At 40.9% G+C, this 24,515-nt stretch overlaps 1 protein-coding gene and 1 long non-coding RNA gene across 3 annotated transcripts in view; one reads left to right on the top strand and one right to left on the bottom strand.

The window, feature by feature from the left end:
- Positions 1–15,218, bottom strand: part of FMO1 (flavin containing dimethylaniline monoxygenase 1) — a 23,339-nt gene extending 8,121 nt beyond the window's left edge. The window contains exons 1-4 of one of the 2 annotated variants that reach the window (XM_041752993.1): positions 15,088–15,218; positions 10,320–10,457; positions 5,905–6,093; positions 2,724–2,886 (exon numbers count right to left, since the gene is read on the bottom strand). In XM_041752993.1, the coding sequence (XP_041608927.1) occupies positions 2,724–2,886; positions 5,905–6,093; positions 10,320–10,451 (484 nt within the window). In that variant the 5' untranslated portion in view covers positions 10,452–10,457; positions 15,088–15,218. Of the gene's footprint in view, positions 1–2,723; positions 2,887–5,904; positions 6,094–10,319; positions 10,458–14,828; positions 15,010–15,087 lie in introns of those variants that run through there. The other variant, XM_041752982.1, reaches the window with a different exon arrangement.
- The window catches only part of LOC121489722, a 23,808-nt gene continuing 9,778 nt past the window's right edge, over positions 10,486–24,515 (top strand). The window contains exon 1 of the long non-coding RNA XR_005987398.1: positions 10,486–11,318. This is a non-coding gene — a long non-coding RNA (uncharacterized LOC121489722). The remainder of the gene's footprint in view (positions 11,319–24,515) is intronic.

The raw sequence follows: 24,515 nt of genomic DNA, 5'->3' as shown, positions 1-24,515 counted from the left end.
ACGCCCTGGGCTGCAGGCGGCACTAAACCGCTGCGCCACCAGGGCTGCCCTAGAACAAATAATCTTAAGATTTGTGTGGAATCAGAAAAGACCCCGAATAGCCAGGGGAATATTGAAAAAGAAAACCAGGGGCATGCCAGATTTCAAATTGTACTACAAAGCTGTGATCATTAAGACAGTGTGGTACTGGCACAAAAACACATAGATCAATGGAACAGAATAGAGAATCCAGAAATAGGCCCTCAACTCTATGAAACTAATACTGGACAAAGCAGGAAAGACTATCCACTGGAAAAAGGACAGTCTCTTCAATAAATGGTGCTGGGAAAATTGGACAGCCACGTGCAGAAGAATGAAACTAGACCATTCTCTTACACAAAGATAAAATGGATTAAAGATCTAAATGTGAGACAAGAATACATCAAAATCCTAGAGGAAAACACAGGCAACACTCTTTTTGAATGTGGCCACAGCAACTTCTTGCAAGATACATCCATGAAGGCAAGGGAAACAAAAGCAAAAATGAACTATTGAGACTTAAGATAAAAAGCCTCTGCACAGCAAAAGAAACAGTCAACAAAACTAAAAGACAACCTACAGAATGGGAGAAGATACTTGCAAATGACCTATCAGATAAAGGGCTAGTATCCAAGATCTATAAAGAACTTATGAAACTCAACAGCAAAGAAACAAACAATCCAATCCTGAAATGGGCAATAGATATGAACAGAAATCTCACAGAGGAAGACATAGACATGGCCAACAAGCACATGAGAAAATGCTCTGCATCACTGGCCATCAGGGAAATACAAATCAAAACCACAATGAGATACCACCTCACACCAGTGAGAATGGGGAAAATTAACAAGACAGGAAACAACAAATGTTGGAGAGGATGTGGAGAAAGGGGAACCCTCTTGCACTGTTGGTGGGAATGTGAACTGGTACAGCCACTCTGGAAAACTGTGTGGAGGTTCCTCAAAGAATTAAAAATAGAGCTACCCTATGACCCAGCAATTGCACTGCTGAGGATTTACCCCCAAAGATACAGATGCAGTGAAACGGCAGGATACCGTACCCCAATGTTTCTAGCAGCAATGTCCACAATAGCCAAACTGTGGAAGGAGCCTCGGTGTCCATCAACAGTGAATGGATAAAGAAGATGTGGTCTATGTATACAATGGAATATCACTCAGCCATTAGAAATGACCAATACCCACCATTTTCTTCGACGTGGATGGAACTGGAGGGTATTATGCTGGGTGAAGTAAGTCAATCAGAGAAGGATAAACATTATATGGTCTCATTTGGGGAATATAAAAAATAGTGAAAGGGAATAAAGGGGAATGAGGAAAATGAGTGGGAAATATCAGAGAGGGTGACAGGACATGAGAGACTTCTAACTCTGGGAAACGAACAAAGGGTAGTGGAAGGGGAGATGGGCGGGGGGATGGGATGACTGACTGGTGACGGGCACTGAGGGGGACACTTGGCAGGATGAGCCCTGGGTGTTATGCTATATGTTGGCAAATCGAACTCCAATAAAAAATATACAAAAAAAGTACAAAAACAATAAAATGAGTATTGATATCATTTGCAGGTCATATATAGATTGTGAATCCTCCACTGGACTCCTATAAAACTCTTTTCATTCCTTCTTTACAGGCTACATACCCTGTGAGTGCCAAATAAATTCAGTGTACTCTCTATGTCAATTTTCTGGATTCTTGGAGTGACCCTGTACCAGGCACTCCTCCCTGGCAGTTTGGAGTAATTTTCCCTATCAGGGATTTTCTGTGTGTACAAGAACTGAGAAAGGATTGGGTTGTCTTGTCCATTTTTAATTGTTCAAGCAGAAGCTGTTGAGCCTTTCTCAGGGATGTTGGAGAATAGTTCCTTGTATAGGGAAGAAGCCTGGACTTGGTGATTTTCGATTCAATGATTCTATTCCATGGCAGTGTTCAGGATGTACTTTATTCTGACTTGACTTGAATAAGGTCTGGGGGCCATTGGAAGTGTGAGTTTATTGTGAGATGAGCCTTGAGATCATTCCAGGCCATATTTAGATGATAAAAATTTCCTAAAGTTTTAACTTTTTGAAAACTTATTGCAGATAAAATAAACCAAACCATTGCATCTTCTATTCCCTCTGTATTGTAATCTAATGAAAATTTGATATAGATTAACATGAATCATGGTTGCAAAAACCAGATATGGAAGCTGAAACCCAAAGATGACTTAACTTGACTCCCTAGATTCTTCTCCCTGTTGACTACTGACCTAGTGCCATATACTTCTGGTCTAGCTAAACTTTTATAGAACAAACAAACAAAAATCACATTACTTTTCCCTTTATTCATTGATTGACCTTTGTGGCCTCTAAACTCAGCTTTGGTTGTATGCTACCACTGAAGCTAACAACTTGTGTAAGCATTGTGTGTCTTAGAACTTTCTGAATGTTACACATCACTTAAGGAGTGACACTGAACCTCAGGTGAAAAATAAAATTGCTTGCTAGTTATTTATTCTACTTTTTGGCACTTACAGGTTGTTTGGAACAAATGAAAATCAAAAATTGGGAGAAAGTGCTGGTTAGAAAAAAAATTCCTTTTACCTTACAACTTTATTTAATGGAGGAACTGTAAAAATTCATTCCTGGACCAAGCCAGTAGCAGGATGGCTCCCATAAGACAAATTAAGGTCAATTTCAGAAAATGATGTACCTGGAAAAGAGTCCAGTGGCAAATGTGGGTTAGTAAGGAAACCAGTGCAGACCATGACAGCATCAAAGATGGCAGACTCTTGCTTTCCTTCATGCTGAGTGACTACCTCCCATTGGCCGGTGACAGTAAAATCTGGGCATTTTGTTACTTTGCAGACTTTAGTCTGAAAAAAGAATCATAGTCACAATTGTCAAGTTTCTAGTAAGGGCTTTCTGGCCAGTGTACCAGTTGACATTTCAAATGTTCTAGAGCACAGACTAAACATAATTAATAAGCATAAACTTAGAAATTGAATTGAATTATCAGATTAACCATTATTTTCTAAATGGAAGTATTCTAAGCTTAGAGTTGTGGTGGAGTATTTACGGGAAATGATGAGACCCAAAAAGTTTTAGTGATTTGCTCCAATTCTCACAGTAAGAATCAAGGTCTTCTGATGTCTTTTTCATTATTCTTTCTGTTGTAAGAAAGAATATTTCATTATTCTTTCTGTTGTACACCTAGAGCTGTACTTTAATAGGGGCATGGATAATATAAATTGAAAATATAAATTTGGTCTTGAGTATCTTACCTTATGAAAGGTCCTATAGAGTATATTGCCGAAATTTTCCCAGATTCAGAGAATGATTGAGAAATGCTAATTTTATGGCCTCAATGTTCTGGGAGAAGTCCAAATTTCAGTCTATTTTTTGTTTTAATCAAGTACGTATATATTAATGGGTGTGAGGTTCTGATTAACAAAATATATAAAATAAATGTATAAGTCAAACTTAAGGCATAAATGCTCCACTGGCCAAGAGACTTTGCTGCCTTTCTTTTTCAGTTTTCAGAGAAGACAGGGTGTCTCAAGTCTTTCCTAATGGGGTCAGTATTTGGATAATATTTGAAGTGCTTGTTGGATTCCAACATTGGTATTAGGAAATCTTCCTTTTTTAAATAAAAGTTTGCAATTAGTTAAAAATTAATTAGTTTTTTTTTTTAAAAGATTTTATTTATTTATTCATGAGAGACACAGACTGAGAGAGAGGCAGAGACGCAAGCAGAGGGAGAAGCAGGCTCCACGCGGGGAGCCCAATGTGGGACTCGATCCCGGGACTCCAGGATCACGCCCTGGGCCGAAGGCAGGCGCCAAACCGCTGAGCTACCCAGGGATCCCTTAATTAGTTTTTAAATAGAATTTACTTTCATCTTAAAAATAAGAACTGTTTGTAACGAAAAATTTGGAATGCACAGAGAGGAAAGAAATCTCTTATAGACAGCTACTTTATGTAGTTTCTTAAAACTTTGGTGAACATCTAGTTTTAAACATTTTTTCAATTATTTTATTTTTTAAAATGGTTTTATTTATTTATTCATGAGAGACAGAGAGAGGGAGCTCCCACTGAGCAGGGAGCCTGATGTGGACTTGATTCCAGGACCCTGGGATCATGACCTGAGCTGAAGACAGACGCTTAACTGACCGAGCCACTCAGGTGCCCTTCAATTATTTTAAAACAGGCTTGGGGCAGCGTGTAGTAAAGGAGTGCTTCAGATTCAGAAACTCTGATGCATTAAAAAATATTTCTGTGGATCATGTCCATTCTCTGTGGTAGTGCTTCACTTTTACTGTGTGCCTTGCAAAATAAGGAAGTAGAATAAAATACTCTTTGGAAAACTGGAATACTTTTATTTTCTTCCAGCTTGATTGAAAGATAACTGGCATACAACACTGTATAAATTTATTTTATTTTATTTTTTAATAATAAATTTATTTTTTATTGGTGTTCAATTTGGCAAGATACAGAATAACACCCAGTGCTCATCCCGTCAAGTGCCCACCTCAGTGCCCGCCACCCAGTCACCCCCACCCCCCCGCCTTCCTCAAATAAGTTTAAAGTATATGACATAATGATCTGATATATGTATATACTGCAAAATAATTACAACAAGCAATTAGTTTAGTTTATATCCATTACCTTGCATAGTCATAATTCTTTTTCTTGTGATAAGAACTTAAGATCTACTCTCTTAGCAACTTTCAAATATACGACACAGTTAACTATATATTAAGCATGCTATACGTTATATCTCCAGAATGGATTTATCTTATATCTGGAATTCTGTACCTTTTGACCACCTAACCCATACCTCCCAACCCCCACCATTCACCTCTGGCAACCACCAATCTGTTCTGTTTCTATGAATTTGTTGTTTTAGATTTCATATCCAAGTGAGATCATACAGTATTTGTCTGGCTTATTTCACTTAGCATAATACTCTAAAGGTCCATCCATATTGTTGCAAATGGCAGGATTTCCTCTTTTTTCATAGCTAACCAACCTTCCAGTGTGTGTGTGTATGTGTGTGCCACATTTTCTTTGTCCACATACCCATTGATGGACACTGAGGTTGTTTCCGTGTCTTGACTATTGTAAATAATGCTGCAATGAATGTGGGGGTGCAGATAGCTCTTTAAGATAGTGGTTTCATTTTGGTCAGTACTTTTAAGGTTGTGAATATGAATCTTATTTGCTACTAGTTTTGGTTATTCATGTTGCTTAGGAATTTATTACCATCCCCATCGGTAGCAGGGAGAGGGGGAGATCTAGGAGAAGGACAATACATGGATTTTCATGTTTCCTGGAGAGGAAAAGAAGGGGGGAAAGAGAGTGTATTCATATGCCCCCGTCCTTCTACCTTTTTCCTGTCTCTGTTCTTGGAAATGGGAAGGGAGGTGGGTAAAGCATCTGAAAAGAACAATATTCAAAGATTTTTCTATTCCCAAGGATATCTAGAAAATATTTCCTTCAAATAGAAAAGATTTCCTTCAAATAAACATGGCACAGGTTTATTCTTATAAAGGGATACTCAAGAAGAGAATACCTAGGTACTGGTAGAAGTGATCAGTGTCCCTATGTGCTTTGGTCCCAAGTTGAGAATGTGGTTTGATATTTTTAGGTCTCTTTGGATACTTGGATTAAATTATTACAAACCAAAAATTTATACACATGAACCCTTACAGAAAGTATCCACCTCCACATTTACTTAGGGTAGTTATGAGTACCAGACGAAAAGGAATCCAGCTAGGTGTCATCAATCTTGCCAGTTCCTGATCTTGTCTACAGAACCAAGGGCTAGGCTATTGAGAGAAATGGGAAACAGGCAATACTTCCTGACTACTGACTGATGTTTTGTGTCTTACCTTGAATCGAATGCATTTCAGAAGGCTGAACCGGTTTGCATACATTTTGAGATATTCCAGGAATTGAGAATTTGGCACATAGTTTGGATAATCTTCTGGGAAAGGAAAGTCTGAGTAACAAGACATCTCCTTGCAGCTGTTGGAAACCACGGACTTGTAGAGGCTGGCTCTGCCTTCTTCAACATGTTCCTGTACAAACAATGTAAGCATGTGAGTGTGTATGCATGTGTGCATGTGTGCGCACACACATGGAATGGATGTTCGTATTTAGACATTTCAAACATTGACAAAGATTAAGGTTACCCTTTCTAATGGGATTTGTTATCCTGCCCTGGAGGTAGGGTGAACACTGAACACTGAGTTTTATTATCAGAATTGCGATTTCATTCATTACATGTTAACAAATAAGCCCAGGATGGACTCACCTGTCCAGCTTCACATGGCATTACTGCGAAATACAGGAAAATATGGAGATAGATCAGAGCCAGAAAGTAGTATCTGGACTATGGATTGTTGCTAGGTATTTTGGTTTCACAGGGTGTTGTCGAAAGGATTATGGAGAAGGGGGTGCAGATTATGAAGACCGCACAACCATGTACATAGTGAAACACTCATTTCCCCCTCCCCCCATTTTGACCTGAATAACTGGTAAATATCAATATCTCAGACAACTACTGCCAGGTTGAGTAATAAGCAGTTTTGGTATATTTAGATATTTAGTCTTTAATATACACTGCCTCTGTCTTTTGGATGTATTTTGGAGGATGTTCTGAGTTTAATGGGAAATGTGGCTCTTAGTATTTTAATATTATTTGCCATTTTGGTTATGCATAGTTCTTCATTTTTTTCCTGTGATACAAAAATTAATTTTATTTGTGTGAATAAATGGAAAGATGAACATAAACTTCACACATGTGGAGGAGGGCTCATTTTGTTCCCTCAAAGGATGTGAATCTAGATCTGCCTGAAATGTATAGTGACTACAGAGAGCCAAAATTATGAACATATATTTGTGGTTTGAATTAATGTTACTGATCTCATCAACTAATGGGTTCACTATATCTTTTTTTTTAAACTTTTTTTAAAAAATTTTTTATTTTATTTATGATAGTCACCCAGAGAGAGAGAGAGAGAGAGAGAAAGAGGCAGAGACATAGGCAGAGGGAGAAGCAGGCTCCATGCACCAGGAGCCCGACGTGGGATTTGATCCCGGGGCTCCAGGATTGCGCCCTGGGCCAAAGGCAGGCGCTAAACCGCTGCGCCACCCAGGGATCCTGGGTTCACTATATCTTGCTTGTCTGTGGCCCCGCCTCTGACTTGTCCAGAATAAATCTAGAAAAACTTACACTCAAGAGCCTAAGAGAGTTGGTTGTAAAATAGACTTTCCATACAGGCCTCCAGCCTCCACTTGAGTTAGGGGACGGAAGTGGGCTCTTTGCCAATGTATCTCTTTTCTTTTTAAAGGTTGCCACATCCTCTCCCACCCCAACGATTTCCATTGCAACCTTTATCTGTTTCCTCTTTGCCTGAGGCTGTGGTCACTGGGAGAGACAGAGTTATGCACCTCTGAGGGATGAATTAAGATCAGTGGTTTATAATCTCTGTAATCTTTGGCATGTCTCCCTATTTGGAAATGGAAGTGGTCTCCACATGTGTTTTCTGGGGTTTCTGCTGATTGCTGGTCCAATTTTGCATGATGACCCCTGATACCCAGAACAGGCACTAAGGATCCCCCTGTGGGCTTTCTGGTAAGTACAGCCCCTGCTAGAGCAGATACTTTAATTTGCAGGTTTGGAATTGGCCACCTGGTTTGAGTGCAGAGACACATCTAACTAGCCTTGGGTGTGTGTGTGTGTGCATATGCATGTGCATGCACGGAGATAGGAAGAGGAGGATTGGATGCCTTTAGAAAGCTCAGGAGGTTCATAGCATGTTAGAGCTGGAAGGCCCCGTTAAGGTCACCTCACTTAGGGATTTCCTCTCAGGTGTCAGAGGTATCTCAGAGTGGTCCAGTCATCTCAAGAGGCCACTGTGTCAAGAAAGGGCTGCAGAATGAAGGTGGGTGGTTTCTCCTGCTTCCCGGCCCCCTAGCTTTTTTTCAACCTGGTTTCAAGTTCTCATTTAATACATGAAACAACGGGGCTGGAATGCCTTGTTAATTGGGCAGCTGCTGGATCACCCTCTTTGCCATCCTTTAGATGTCCTGTCATGGGCTTCACAATATGTGTTCACCACTGCCCCTATTTTTCTTACTTTTCCACACCCTTAAGCCCTACTCCTTCTTCACCCTCCACAGATGCTGCATTTTCCTGATAGCATTGCAGGGACTGACTTCGGAGATCATGCATCTTCCTTCCTCTCTACCTCAATGTTTTTCTTCATGTTCACTTTTCCTCCCCCCCACATTCCCCCCACCATCTTAGAGGAGGTTGTGCCTCTCCACTTTTCTGAGGCAAACCCTTTCATGTGCCTATAACTCCACTCCTTTCCTTTTCTGCCAGGATCTCATCCCAGTTTGGGCTCACATATGTAATGGTTTCAACCATCCTTACCTACTCTTTTCCCATTACCCTGGCGGCAGTCTGAGGGTAGGATGCATCCTTCTCATTTCTGTGTTCCCCTGGGCCTTGTGCGCAGGCGTTTGACCTGACCAAGTCACACAGCCAGGTGTGGGCACAGCTGGATCTAGAATGCATTTCTCTTGATTCTTAGTTCAATGAGTTTCAGTGTTAATAATTAAGTGTCTGTGACCTATATAAGGTGCATTTTTCTCCAGTATCCCTAAGTTCTCTGGACTCACTTTTGCTTTGATGGAAATTACTTTAACCAGATAATTCTGCTACTTCCTCATCTAACTGAGAAGTCTCATCTTGCAAGCCAACTCCCAACTCTGATAGATTAGTCCTATTTTTTTCAAGTATGTGTTAAGAAGAGTTCTGAGGCTTATCAGAGGAAGTGTATCATGCTGGATTAGCAATGTCTTTTGGAGGAGGGGAGAGTTACAGCACAGGTGTTAGATTTCCTCTATCCTAATGTGATGTTTGTATTTTGAAACATGGAAACAGATGTGCTCTTTCACCTTGTGCCCTTGGGGAAGTTTCTATGTGCTGATGGTCACATTTGGGTGGTTAGGCACATCTCAAGACATGCAATTTGGGACGCCTCGGTGGCTCAGTGGTTGAGCGTCTGCTTTCGGCTCAGGGCGTGATCCCGGGGTTCCGGTATCAAGTCCTGCATCAGGCTCCCTGCATGGAGCCTGCTTCTCCCTCTGCCTATGTCTCTGCCTTCTTTCTGTGTCTCTCATGAATAAATAAATAAAATCTTAAAAAAAAAAAAAAGACATGCAATTCTTCTCTATGTGAGCCAAGCTGGCCTATGCTGGGAGAACTGCAACCAACTAGCAGCCTCGGCCTCTCTGGCCTTTGCTCACTGAGTTAGAAAACACTTCATTCCAGTTCCAAATTCCACTCTTCTATAGTGAGAGGAGTGCTACGTCTTCCTGTTAGTTCCTTATGGGCTCCGAGGCCCGGATATCTGAAACCTTGCTGCTTTTCACTGTTCTTGATGGCTTTCTCATCAACACTTACTGTTCTTGTGCTCTTGAGCAGGAGGGGAAGCAGGAAGCTTGGAAAGGCTGATGCGAATACTTCCCTGGCCACGCCATGGGACTCACAGGGCTTCAGTGGCCCCAGCAGTGCCCCCGAAGCCCCCATCGGCCCAGGCCCTCTGCTTCCTCACCTCACTTTCCTCTCCAGGCTGGACTGTAACCCTGCTGAGGTTTGAGAATATTACTTTCTTTTGCTTAGGGTTTCAAAAAAGGCTCCAAACCCACATTCTTTACTTCCAATGGTTCTTGGCATAGATTGGGGCTGCCTGGAGAGCAGGACCTTGAGTAAAGAGCTCATCCTACACTGAGCCCTGTGTCACTTCACCTCAGATGGAGGAGACCTGGGAACAGAAGCAGCTCCAAGTGGCTCTGTCTTATAGGCAGAGGCTGACATTCCTGCACTGCTGGGTTCGTACTTTTGTCCCAAACACCGAGGTCCCTGGCCTTGAGTCAGACCCTGTGGTTCTGCTCCTGCTCCCCTTGTTCTAGGCTTTCTTGGCATGTCCCAACCTCTCCATTCCCTGCCACCCTTTGGGGGCATCTCTCTTGGCCCTAGATCAAGTTTGCGAGATGGCTCATGCATTCCCCACCCAAGCTTAGGCTGTGCCCTGCTTCTTTGTTTTACGAATTTCAGAGGTCCTCCTGGCTCCCTGTTCAGCAGATGCTTCCAAGCCCTACCCACCCCCCCCCACCCCCGCCCCCTCCCCGGCCCAGGGCAGTCAGTGCCATGGGAGAAATTCTACTTCTTTTCACATCCGTGCAGCCTTTCCCGACAGACACATCGCACAGCCCCGAGCCCCCCACTTACGGTGAATCTCCACAGCCCCCCGAGGTCGTCACTCCTCTCAAAGCATGTGGGCTCCAGTCCTTCCTCCAGGCAGCACTTGATGGAGGCCAGGCCACTGACCCCAGCTCCCACAATTGCAACCCGCTTGGCCATGTTCTCCTGTGTGGGGAAAGCAAAGCAGAGCCTTTTATTCACCAGTGGAAGCCCCACCCCATGCTTGGCTGCTCTAGCCAACCAGGAGAGAACCAGGGAGATGAAGAAATGTGAGAAATGTTCAGGCCACTTCTTTGCCCCTGTGCCTGGTGAGCTCCCACCCCCTCACTTGGAGCTGCTGCCCAATGTTAGCATGGTTGCTGCTGAGACAGAGGGGCTGAAATTGGACCCTTTAGTGGAGAGTTTTGCATCTGGACTGTGCTGCTGCCTCCAGCCTCCCTTCACTGACTCCAGAATGGCATAGAGTAGTGACCAGAAAGAATCACCTTGTCAAGCATGTTTTTTAAATAAACATATGAAACCATAGCTCAGATTGGTGTAGCGAACTGATGCAAGGCCACACAGCAGTGGTGAAGTACAGTTGGGATTGGGAGCTGAGGCACCTTGGCCAATGTGGGTCCTGCTACCGCGCTGCCCCCGGAGAGTCCCAGCCCTCTGGCGCTCCGTGGGGCCCAGCGCGGTCCATCCTCCTCCCACCCACAGCAGTGAACAGCTACCAGGGGAAGAGAGAGGCTGCTGTGTGTGGACAATCATCCCTCCCCTCCCCATCAGATACTGATTCACCCCAGGGAATGTGGCCCTGTCCCTACTGGCACAGGTGGAGGATCATCTGTCCTTGGGCCACATAAGAATGCCGCTAGGCAATATGCATAGTGGTTAAGCAAGCAGGCTCTGGCAGACTGCCCGGGTTAAAGTTCAGTTCTGTCAGTTACTGCTGTGTGATCTTGGGCAAGTTAGTTAACCTCCGCGCATCACAAGAATGGAGAAAACAGTGGTCGGCTCCTTGCAGTGTTTGGTGAGAATCAGGTGAGTCAACACATGTCAGTTGATGTAGAGCTGTTCCTGACACATAGCAAATGCTCAATAGATAGAAGTTATTATTACTGTAAAAACATTTCCCCAAATTGGTGTCCTCTCCTGCCTTTCCCATCAGTGAGCCTCTGTTCTTTTATTTCCTATACGGTCTGGTCAATATACACGTTTAACCCTAAATCATACAATTTTAGATGTTGTTCACTAATACATTTTTGTGACAATTTTATCTCCTCATGTTAGTGAGTTTTTAAAGCACATAGGTCACAGAGTAGATGCTGTTTTCTTGTTTCACAGATGAGATCTTTACACAAAACTGGACACACATATTTTGCTTTTTAGGATTGGGAACCTGAGAGAGGTAGCTCCACTATAGAGACGTCACCTGCTTGCTCTCTGCGATTGCTCCTATGGCCAGGGAGGCACTGGGAACATAATATAACAGATGCCCAAGCAATAGCTCTTGAATGAAAGGCCCTTTTTTTTTTTTTTTTTTCAAGTGTTCTTTAAATGTGTTGTAGGGCTGGTTGCTTCCCTGTAACAACTGGCTCCGATTGACTGGGGAAGAGCTGGTAAATTACCTTTAGGAGAAGTCATGCTCTGGATCCTAATGGACAACCTTATACAATTTTCCCCTTCCTGGGTTCTAGAGAAGTAAAGTGACCCTACATTTAGAGATGCAGCTGATGTAAAGCAATAAATGTAGGTGTTGAGGCCAGACACATTTGTTTTAAATCCCTGCTCTATCATCTTGGCGTATAGGAAAATACCCTCCTGGGGGGCCTCACGCTCCTCATCTGTAGAATGGGACATAGTGCTATGCATTTCTGTGGGACATAGTAGGCATTCAAGGAAGAATATCCACTCTTATGGGAAAAATGACTCTAAGAAAGAAGGGGAGCATTGCACAGATAATACGATATTTGCAACTGTGTGCAGAAGCACGCTGGCCCTATAAAGACAGCAGGTCTGATGATAGCAAGATGCTCGTGTCCTCTGCAGGAGACCAGGAAACAAAGCAGTTTCCTTCTGTAAGGGGAGAACGTGGAGCCATTTCCAGTAGCTGGACTGAGAAAGAGGGTGGGGCAATTTCCCTAGTGTGGCTCCACCGAAACTAGACATCAGCAGGGAGAGAGATCTAACTTCCCTGGAGAGACGCTAGTCCATGGATATCCTGCCATGTATCCAGGGCAGTGTCCCAGGCAGGAAAAATGGGCTCTTGGTATAGCGAGAACCAGTGTGTACGTACGTTTCCTTGAGTAGGATGTTGTAGGTTCAAGGACATACTGCTGAATGCCAAAGACAGGCACTTCACTAACTGAGCCATCCAGATGCCCCCAAAGTTCCCAATTTTCAACCATAGAGTTAGAAACTGCTGTTTTTTTCCCCCCCTGGGCATTTTATACTGCTTCTTCTACTTCAAAGAAGTAAAATGCAAATATATAATGTAGTGAAGTCAGATAGAGTGCTCATTTAAGTTTACTAGGATAATGTAGGGGGTCAGAACATGAGACTAGGCCTGCTATTTCCAAAATGATGCACAGAGGTGCTCTGATTAATTTAAAATATCAAGGAATGTACATGTTTATTGAGTATGGAGCAAAACTGGAGGTAGTTGATAGTTTTAATGCCAGTTAGGATTGTGTTCCATTAGATGATGTCATATCTTTGCAATGCTAGATTGCTGGCAGTTGCAATGTTAAAAGCAAGTACCACATGAAAGTTGGTTAAGGTGGAATGGGGAATGAAGGGATGATATCTGATTCCAAGGATTGAGAAGTTGTACGGTGCCTAGCAGGAGCATTCACCTCATTATACATAAGTGTGGTTATTCAAGGAAATAAAATGATTATTTTTCTTTCAATTTGTGTATTATTTTTCAAACAACTACAAAGACATAAGAACAGAAATACTTAATTTGTTTGTACCTGACTACTTATACACTATAGGGCCCCTTGAACCTAGACAGTTAGAGTCTTACCATCCAGATTTATTTTGTTTTATTTTATTATTTTATTTTTTACGATTATTTATTTGAGGGAGAAAGAGAGAGAATGAGTGGGGGAAGGGCAGAGGGAGAAGCAGACTCCCTGCAGAGCAGGGAACCAGATGTGAGACTGAATCCCAGGACTCTGGGATCATGACCTGAGCCGAAGGCAGACACTTAAATGACTGAAACACTCAGGCACCCTATTTTATTTTATTTTATTTTATTTTATTTTATTTTATTTTATTTTATTTTATTTTATTTTATTTTATTTTATTTATTTTATACTTTGCTTAAAATAAAATAATGTTATCTAGTAGAACACAGCCCTGATATTAATTTAATTTAATTTATTTTTTAAATAGGTTCTGTGCCCAATATGGGACTCAAACTCATGACCTCAAGATCAAGAGTCATTTGCTTTACCAACTGAGCCAGCCAGGCATGCTGGTTTATTGGCCTGGGGACCTTACCTTTTGATATCAGGAAAAGTGAACCTATATCTGAGTCTAGCACTATATCAATTAACCAGTGTTTCTTAACTCTCTCTGGTGCAACTTACCTGTATGTTTCCTAGTGCTCCATCTCTCCTAGTGCTGTCAGACTTACATCCAGCCCTTTATTTATACATTCCCCATCCCTCTCTTCCTCTTCCCTCTTTTCTCTGTCTGCCTGTCTCGCTTTCTTACACACACACACACACACACACACACACACACACATGCCATCTTGGCACAATGATACAATATCCTTAGGTAGGCTGTGCATTTCAGGACTAATCAGAAATAAGTAGATTTAGTTGGATGGTTGGCAGTTGGAGATGCTCAAGGGTACCTCCTTAGCCCCTGAGACCAGATGAACATAAACTGGTAAGAAACTCATGTCAGAGCAGTGCCATGCTCTGCTATTCCTGTTTCCCAGAAGCCATTCCCTGCCTCCTCAAGCCCGTTCCTATCCACATATGAAAAATTCTGATAGGATTAAAATTTATCTTGTCAGTTACAAGGCCATAGACATTCCCTAAGCTGGAGGAGAAACGAAGAATAATAAAAGCTGGAGACTTAGTTTCTCAAAGAAACAAAACAAACAAACAAACAACACAGCAGTTTCTAACCCTATAGTAAATCAGATGACATTAGACTATTTGTCTACAAAAGATTTCTAAAGCCTTCGAAATGTGTGGTAAATTCAGTTGGGGGTGGGATTAACAGTAGAGATCTGACAATAGAAACTCAAGAAACTTTGTCGTAGTGCCTAGAATGGAACACTTCTAACCACAGGAAGGACAGCACAGCAACATAAACTACGCAGATTCTAGAGAGGGGTTACCTCTCTCTGCACTTGTGCCAAATGTGATGATTTGGTAGGCAAACCTCCACACTGTGTCTGACACCATGTTAGAAGGTATTATATTAATGGAAACATTTAATGAAAAATTACTGATTTCTCTAAGCATTATGAATCCAAGTTTTTCCCTTTTGATTCACTACTTAATAATCTACCAGCAGTGTACTTACCCGTGTACAGGGGAAGACTTGATAGTATCTGCCTTTACGGTCCCTTGGTCCCTTTGCAAATGCGCAAGCTTTTAACACTGTCTGTACTTGGGGGCAGGGAATGATTCTCTAGTCCCTCCCAGGTCACAGACTGAGGAAGGGACACTGCGGAGGTGATTCTGTCCTGAAGCACAATAACAAAAGAGGAAATGTCTGGGCCCTACCTCTGAAATTCAAAGAAATCAGAGATTATATCTGGTTACTTAGTTTGTGTACTTACTTTACGTGTTTGGGATTCTGACAACCCCCATCAGAGTTTGGACTCTGGAGCTAGCAGAAATTGGAATGAGTGAGCATGAGCCAGTGTCAGCCTGGGAGTCTCCAGCACACAGCATTAGTGGCATCTAAGAGATAAGAAATGTTATGTAGAATTTGGGACCTAAGGTTAATCGTTGTCTACATTTTAACTTGATTAATGGTAGCAGTGAAATGCTAAGAGAAATATTGACTAGTGGGTAATGATGTGGAGAACAAAGGAAAAATAAATGTAGAAAAATTAAATTTCCTTACAACTACAGCCCATTGACAAGTGCTCGAGACAGGCAGAGGGACCTTCCTCCAGGAACTCAACTGCTTTGATCTTAATATTTGCTAGAGGCAAAATGTACCTTAGCTCAACATTAGACCACCTCCAGGATCCTGTAAGTCTTCTTTAACATATTAAAATGACCCTTTGGGGACACCTGGGTGGCTCAGTCTGTTAAGTGTCTGAATATTGATCTCAACTTAAGTTGTGAATTCCAGCCCCATGTTGGGCTCTGCACTAGGCATAAGCCTACTTAAAAAAATCCCTTTGGACATTTTCTTTATCTCTACCCCACAAGACATATGTTGGCAATAATCCTCCAAAAATATGACCCACTGATATACATGTGAAGGTTCCCATGACTAAGGTTTTACTAGACAGCAGTAAACGACCCCTCTAGGTCCTGGAAACCTTGCTTCCAAATTCTTTAGAGACTTACACTCTCCTTACTCCCTTCCCAACTTGAAAGTATATAATCAGCCACTCCTCACAACCCTATGCAGCTCTTTCTGCCCACAGGTCCTGTCCTCATGCTTTAATAAAACCACCTTTTTTTGCACTGAAGATGTCTCATGAATTCTTTCTTGACTGTTTGCTCCCAGACCTGAACAATTTCACAATGGGTGACATGCCCTTTAGACCCACACTTGTCCCTGCAAAGTAGAAATTAACTTAGGGAGTCACAGTAGCATCTTCATTGTTCACCAATTTCACTCTTCAGAGGGAGAAAATAAAATAAGACAATCATGTCAACAGCCGCTACACCAAAGATTCATTTTTAAGGGTTTGATCCATTTCACATTTAGAGAGAATTGTTATTTTTATTTTTTTTATTTTTATTTTTTTATTTTTTTAATTTTTATTTATTTATGATAGGCACACAGTGAGAGAGAGAGGCAGAGACATAGGCAGAGGGAGAAGCAGGCTCCATGCACCGGGAGCCCAACGTGGGATTCGATCCCGGGTCTCCAGGATCGCGCCCTGGGCCAAAGGCAGGCGCTAAACCGCTGCGCCACCCAGGGATCCCGAGAATTGTTATTTTTAAATCATACATCACCCACATTGTCAAATTCATTTTTTAAAAAAGGTTATTTATTTATTTATTATTTATTTATTTATTTATTTATTTATTTATTTAAGAGAGCAAAAGAGGGAGAACACGGGGTAGAGTGAGAGGGAGAAGCAGACTCCCCGCTTAGCAGAGAGCCCGATGACCCTGAGATTGATCCCAGGACCCTGAGATTATGAAGGCAGACTCCTAACTGACTGAGCCACCAAGGCACCCCATTGAATTAATTTTAAAAAGCCTTTTTAGGTACAGATGATTGCCCAGACATTTGGGAAATATAATAAGTATACGGGCAGAGCATGACCTTTTGGTCCCAAGTCCTAGGTTCAAGTATTGTCTCTAAGAGTTGTTATCAGAGTAATCTTGGGAAAATTATATAAATTTTTAAAAATTAAGTTTCCTCAATTAAAATATAACATATAAGTCAGATGGCTGTTGAGGGGATGAGATGAGAGAAGCCAAGCAGAGTCTTGTACATAGTAAACACTGTTTGTGGCTGTGATGATGGTGATGATGATGTCATTGCCAGGCCAGATAAGGTGTCTTGATTATTGACTCATAATATTGAAATGACTCCCACAGGCACAGAGAGTAAACTCCACGACAGATAGGTAAGACTGAATGAAGCAGGGGGAAGGTTCTGGAAGAATAAATTTCTTTTTCCTGATTTCCATTATAGTATAACCACACACTTAAGCTCTGTATCCAGAGGACCTTTTGTATCACTGAGTCTGTTGTTTGCTCATGAGGATTACCCTTTCCCTTATTTCTGGCTATTTAGACTTGGCATGGAGACAGCATTGTTAGCTGTGTTGACTTCAGCTGTCTTCCTGCAGCGATGAAGATGATAATATTTGGATGATTTCAAAGCTAGCTTTTACTCAGAAAGTAATCCTTCTAAACTATTATTAGTTCAAGCATGTTTTTCAAATTATTAGAAAACATTTTTTAAAAAATATTTATTTATTTGAGAGAGAGAGAGGGAAAGAAAGTGAGCACAAGTGGAGGGAGGGGCACAGTGACAGAGAATCTTAAGCAGACTCTGTGCTGAGAGTAGAGTCTGACTCAGGGCTCTATCCCACCATCCTGAGATCATGACCTGAGCCAAAACCAAGAGTCAGATGTTTAACCGATTGAGCCACCCAGGCGCCCCTCCAGCATATTTTTAAAAGCCAAAAATATCTTTGACATCGAGTTGGGGACACCCACCTTAAGAGCTGGGGCTGCAGTTAGTGCCCAGAACCTTAGCACTCAGGCACTCACCTTGATACATACACACATCTTTGGTAAACACGTAGTAGGTCCCCGGGCCTGACCAGGCATGTTGCTGACATCAGTAGAAACAAAGAACTTAAAATGTTGGTTGAGCATAAACATGATCATTTATCAAATTATCTCAGTTCCCATAATTAGCAAGAGATTTGTAGTAATTAAAAACGAGAACACTGGCTTTCAGTGGCATCTTTTTCTGTTAATTTTAATGCTTATTAAAAAAAATTTAGTGCTTATTGTAAATTAGCTGTTCCTAAGGCCATGGGATAGGGAAAACTATCCAGTCCCCTTTTTGAAGTGGACCTATACCCTAAGAAGCCAGAATGGTAGACAATACTGCTCTTCAGAAAATATTTTAGACTTTCTGCCTTCTGGGTACATGGTAAGATTGAACTTCTTAGTCTCTTAGTGTTTGGCTGGGAACATGTGACTAGTTCTGGTCAGCAAACTCTGAACCAAGGTAACACATGTCGTTTCTGGGCTCAGAGTGGTTAGTTGCCAGTATAAGACCCCAGAACGCTTTGTCTTCAGTGTGGCAGCAGCTACGTTCAACAGGGCTGTTCCATTAGCCTGGATGCCTGAGTGACTCTGATGAGCAGAGTCTAACATGAAAGAGAAGGAATCTGTCTTATTTCAGGGTTTTGAGATTTTGGGATTGGTTTTTAGGGCCCCTTACCTACCTTCTATTGATGCATGCACTAGAGGGATGTTTCTGGCTCCTTCACTGTATTTCTTTTTTCTTTTTCTTTTTTTTAAATTTTTATTTATTTATGATAGTCACAGAGAGAGAGAGAGGCAGAGACACAGGCGGAGGGAGAAGCAGGCTCCATGCATGGGGAGCCCGACGTGGGATTCGATCCCGGGTCTCCAGGATCGCGCCCTGGGCCAAAGGCAGGCACCAAACCGCTGCGCCACCCAGGGATCCCTCCTTCACTGTATTTCTAAATCATCTTCTGAAGTCTTCCTCTCTTACCCTGCTCCCCCCTCTCCCTTATCCCACTCTGATGTGTAGCTAGAGCTAGAGAATCTAAGAGTTGAAAGCGAACATAGAATTTACTTAGTTTTAGTCCCAGTTGTAAATTAGACTTACCCAGTACAATTTTTTTTCTTTCTCCCACTAAAAACAAAGTTAAGAAAACCGGAAGTGCCTACCTATCATCTCCCACCTGCCAAACATATCTATCTATCATCTATCTATCTATCTATCTATCTATCTATCTATCTATCTATCTATCATCATCTATCTATCAAGGGGTTCCCTACCTAGATAGGTCTTCTCCACCTTTCTAGATGGTGATTGATTGATTGATTGATTATCTTAAGAGTGGGTAATTCCCTATGTGCCTTTCACATTGAGGTTGTTCTTTATTTGCAGAATAGTTGGACTGATTAGGGAGGCGGAGAGGGTACCATGCCTACTTAACACCAAGTGTTTTACTTGGAATGGGTCCTTTCTCTGCCAACAGTGGTGGATCAGTAACTCACATCTCTATCACATAAGGACTGGAACAAATGGCAGCTCCTTTCTTTTAGAGTCCCCTTCAAGTCTCTGTAGCTTGATGAGAATTTTGTGGGGATAGCCTACAGCAGTGAGTTGGAAACTGTCATATCACTCCAAGGTCTACCCTGTAACTGTCCAAGGGGTTTTTAATTAATGGGAAAAGCTTCCATGGTGACATATTTAGAAGAGTATAGTGTAGTATAGCGAAGCAGGAAGGACAGGGGCAAGGAATCAGAATTCTCTCATATTCTTATTTAGGGTACAAATAAGAATTACAAATAATCATACAAATGATTATTTAGGGTAATCATTCTTGTTTGCTTAACATACAAGGTCAGGTGAGATAATAATGTGATAATAACCTTGTCAGTTCTGCATAAGTCAGTGATCTAAACCTCCAAAGTTTGCATTGTTTTTGCTTGTTCATCTTGGTGTTCTCGGACACTATAGGGTGAGCACTCAACACGCCCTCAGTGAATGAATGAACTGCAGGCCAGCTCTTTGCTTGAGGGGGAATATTCAGGTTTCTTCATGATGTTATGAGTGTTGTGGGAATAAGGACTCCAAGTAGGTCCTTTGTATTTACACAAAATCTTTCTAAGGCTTAGGTGATGTGAAAACTTATTTGATGTATAATATATGTAACTTGCACAGCAGGCAGGGTCACCCTGTTCCTAGGCACATGCTCCGAATGTCACAATCCTCTGCAGACTTTTGCTTCTTCATAGCCTTCTCCCTGTCTGCATTAACTCCCTGATTATACTGTTTCTGTTTTGCCCTATACCAGTGTAGGTACAGAGCTTCGCTCCTTCTGTATTCCATAAAAAGTGCACCTCCACCAAATATTGTTGTGTTTAATAACTTTACTGAAACTTTAGGGAGTCACAGGGAGAGGTTACATTGCTCCCTTCATGGCATTCTGCTATCTCACTGGCTCTGTTCTTCCTTTTTGTTCTTTTTTCTTTCTTTCTTTTTAATTGCACCTCACAATATTTAAAAAAAAATTTATTTATTTTTGTGAGAGAGAGGGAGAGAGAGAGACAGAGAGAGTGGGAAGAGAGTGTGGACTCCAACAGGGTGCTCCATCTCACGACCTTGACTAAGATCATGATATGAGCTGAAATCAAGAGTCCAACACTTAACCAATTGAGCCACCCTGGCATCCCTTGTTCTTATTTTCTTTCTTTCTTTCCTTTCTTCCTCTTTTAAGTAACTTGAACATTTCTCTTTTCTCCTGCAGAACCCCATTCTGCCCAAGCCTCAAGTCTCTCTTTTTTCCTCAGGCATTTGTGAAGATATATCTATTTCTTAAACAAATGCAGTTCCCATTCTTATTTAGATATTTTAATACCTAAATTAATATAATATTTATTAATGTAGACATTAATATACTTTTATATCATCAGACATATTAAGAGCATTTGTGAATCTTTGACAACTTATAGTTTTTAGTATTCTTGGGGGGTAAATTTTATTTTTGGTGTGTAGAGAGGGAACAGAATTGATTAAAATTACATTTTTATGTTGGATATAAGACAGACACTGAAAAACAAAGAATAAATGACTTTTTTTCCAGTTCATTATCTGGTACACCATCATGTGCTGGCAGTAAAGCCCAGCTGGACCCACTTACAGGCCACATAACTTGGGAAGGTCATTTGACTCTACTGAGATTCAATCTGCTGATGCATAATAAGGGTTTGAGGATTAAAGAAATAAAATTAAATTTTTTATAGCATCTACAATATAATAAATGATGAGTGAATGAGGGCTTTTAATTGTTTATCCCAGTTACTTAGGTTGTTAGAAGTAGTTCAGTACCAAGAGGAAGTAGTTGAAGTAGTTCAACAGCAAGAGAAATTTATATCAATCACTTTCTATTGTCCAGCAGCACAAAGTACAGGAATGGCTAACAATAAAACTTTTTTTTTTAATGGTTGCAATTAAAATCCTTCTCCCAGAATATGTAGCATATAAAGATGGGCAATGAGGTGTAAAAAGACAAGTTTTGGATACCCATCCACAAGGGTGAACAAGCCAGTCCTTATGGTGGTGTGTTTGGTCTGTTAGTTGAAGAAACAGGGACATGACTGGCTATGTGGCCCTAAACAACGCCCAGTTTTCTTATCTGAGAGCATTCTGTTTATCCCTTCATCCCTCAAATGACCCAGGGACTTGCAGTGATCCTTTGGTTCCAAAGTATAAATCCTATTATTGCATGATCCTGAAGAGTACTGAAATGTCCTAATCTATTTTCTAGAAGTTGGATTTGGTGGCTCCTAGGCACAAAGTTGTCATTTTTACCATTAATGCCAGCAAACACGATGCAAATGGTATTCAGTCTAACCATTGCCAAAAACTTGGCTATTGAGGAATTAGGATAGTGTTGTAGACTATTATATCTGATAGGTTTGGTGATCATCTGACCCCTCTTTTATGCTCAGGTGAGAAAACTAAATCCCGGAATACTGAGGTGAGTTTTCTAAGGATGACAAAAGTAACTTAACAGTAGAAGGCAAGAGTATAAACATTATTGCAGAACAAAACCAAAGTGGTTTGGTAACAGAGAAGCAGAGGAGAGGTCTTCTGGCTTGGATGGGACTGAGGAAACCTTGATGGAGAATATCCTCTGACCTAGTATTGCAGGAAGGGTGGGGTCTCAACTGTTAGAGGCTGGGAAGCCATAGATAGTGTGAAGCAAAGCCAAGTGCTGCAGACTTTTTAGAATGGTGAGGCAGTGGTTAGGTGGAGAGCAGAATGGTGAGAGGTAGGGCTGGAAAGGTATGTTACAGCTAGTGTGGAGAATCCTGAATGACCAAAGAGGTGATAAGGAGCCACTGAAGTTTTCTGAGAAAAGGAGCAGGAAAGGATGGCACCACAGTATCTCTTTGTTGGTGGCCTCACAAACACCTTCAGGTGTAGACTTCTAGGAAACTGGAAGCTTTGGATTAAAGCGAAGACACACCTATGTCCTAGAGTTGGCTGTGGAAGCAACAGATGACTAAGTAGGTAAATTAATTTAAAACCTGTAATTCATAGCCAAACTATGGAAAGAGCCCATATGTCTATTGACAGATGAATGGATAAAGAAGAAGATGTGGTATATATATATATATATATATATATATATATATATATATATATATAAAATGGAATATTACTCAGCCATCAAAAAGTGAGATCTTACCATTTGTGACAATGTGGATGGAACTAGGATACTATGCTAAGTGAAATATGTCAGTCAGAGAAAGACAATTATCACATAATCTCACTCATATGTTGAATTTAAGAAACAAAATAGAGGATCATAGAGGAAAGGAGGGAAAAATAAAACAAGGTGAAATCAGGGAGACAAACCATAAGAGACTCTTAACTATAGGAAACAAACTGAGGGTTGCTGGAGGGGAGATGCGTGGGAGGATGAGGTAACTGGGGGATGAACAGTAAGAAGGACACATGATGTAATGAGCACGGGGTATTATTTAAGACTGATTAATCACTGAACTCAATCTCTAAAACTAATAATACATTGTATGTTAATTAATTGAATTTAAATAAAATAGTATAATGTTATATGTCAATTATATCTCAATGAAAAAGATAAAAAAAGTTAATTGATCATATAAATGTTGGTCAATTTCTGGGTTCTCTATTCTCTTCCATTGGTATATATATGTCTACCCTGATGCTAATACTATTTACTACTATAGCTTTACAATGAGTCTTGAAGTAAGTAGTCCAAGTCCTCTACCTTATTTTTTCCCCAAGATTTGAATTTCCATGTGATTTTTATTTTATTTTATTTTTTTACTCAGCACCCCTTGTCCCATGAAAATTTTAAAATCAGCTAGCAAAATCTGATGATATTTTGGTTGGGATTGTGTTGATTCTGTAGATTAATTTGGAGAGAGTTGACATTTTCACATTAAGTTTTCTGATCCATTAGTATTGTATACCTCTTTAATTGAGTTTTCTTTAATTTCTTGCAATGCTTTGATGTTTTCATTGTACAGGTCTTGCAAATATTCTGTTAAATTCATCCCTAAGTATTTCATGTTTTTGGATGCTACTGTAAAGTTTAATTTTTCAATTTTGATTTTCAATTGTTTATTGCTAATCCATAGAAATAGAATTGATTTTTTTTTTAGAATTGATTTTTTAATATTGACCTTGTATCCTATGATATCGCTAAACTCAATTACTAGTTCTTGTAGATTTTGGTAGATTTAGGTTTTTCTTTGGACATCATCAAATCACTTGTAAATAGAATGTTTTATTTCTCTCTTTCACCCCCAGAAAGTAATAAAGCCTGTAATTCAGTTAGTTAAAAAATATAAAAATGATGTTATGAACCTGAGAATGTGCTTCCTGCATCTCTAAGCACAGGTTGCATAATTGACCAAAGGCTTTGCTGCTGTGCTTCAGATACATTGTTGTGCTTGTTCTCAGGCCCACCTCTCCCAGCTGCTTCCAGCCAGACTGAGTATGGCAGAGAGGCTGAAGTGGATCATGCAGGACAGTCAGGATTCTTTGATGGTTTGAGGACTCCCCAGTGGCTCTGCTGCATCTCCCTTGGACTTCATAGCAGTCAGGGATGTTTCTACCCAAGCCTTCTTTTATCCCTTTTTCATTCAGAGGCGGACTTGCATTCATCTGTGGTGACTCTTCCAGCCTCTTCCTGCACTTTCTCTATTTTCCCCCTCATACAGGCATTTTCCTTAATAAAACCTTACTTGTTTAATCTCTTTTGGCATCTGACCTTGATTAAAAGAACCTAATCTCAGGAGACTTTTTTAAAAGTCTCATTGATCCATCATCTATCATAAGGCAGATTGGACAAGAAAGTGAGTTATGTTCTATGTAAACACATCTGCCTTCAAGAAACAGCCAACAGCTCTGCATTGGAGTTTGTGGGTCAGTAGCAGCACCTTCCAGCATGAAGGACCAGGTTTAAGGAAGGATCTTCCTTTGCCATCCTCACTGTAATGTGAACACTGGATTCTTTCTGCTTAAGCTTTTGAAATCTTTATTATTAGAAAATTTGTTCCATGACACAATTCAAGAGGTTTATTTTTAAAATATCTATTTTTCCTGTAAAGAGCAAGTGAGACATATTTGGTTTTTCGTAAGAAAAACCAAGCTATCATAGAGAGAAAGGTGGTTAAAATAAAAGGTTAGTAAAGGGACCATTATGGGGAGAGATTTGGGAGGAAGGTGAAAACCAGTTCACGTCCTTTACAGGAGAAGAACATGATAACCTGCAGGGGGGAATTTGGCCCT

This window comes from Vulpes lagopus, chromosome 1 (assembly GCF_018345385.1).
Source record: "Vulpes lagopus strain Blue_001 chromosome 1, ASM1834538v1, whole genome shotgun sequence".
Taxonomy (NCBI): Eukaryota; Metazoa; Chordata; class Mammalia; order Carnivora; family Canidae; genus Vulpes; species Vulpes lagopus.
This window is presented reverse-complemented; position numbering and strand designations above follow the sequence as displayed.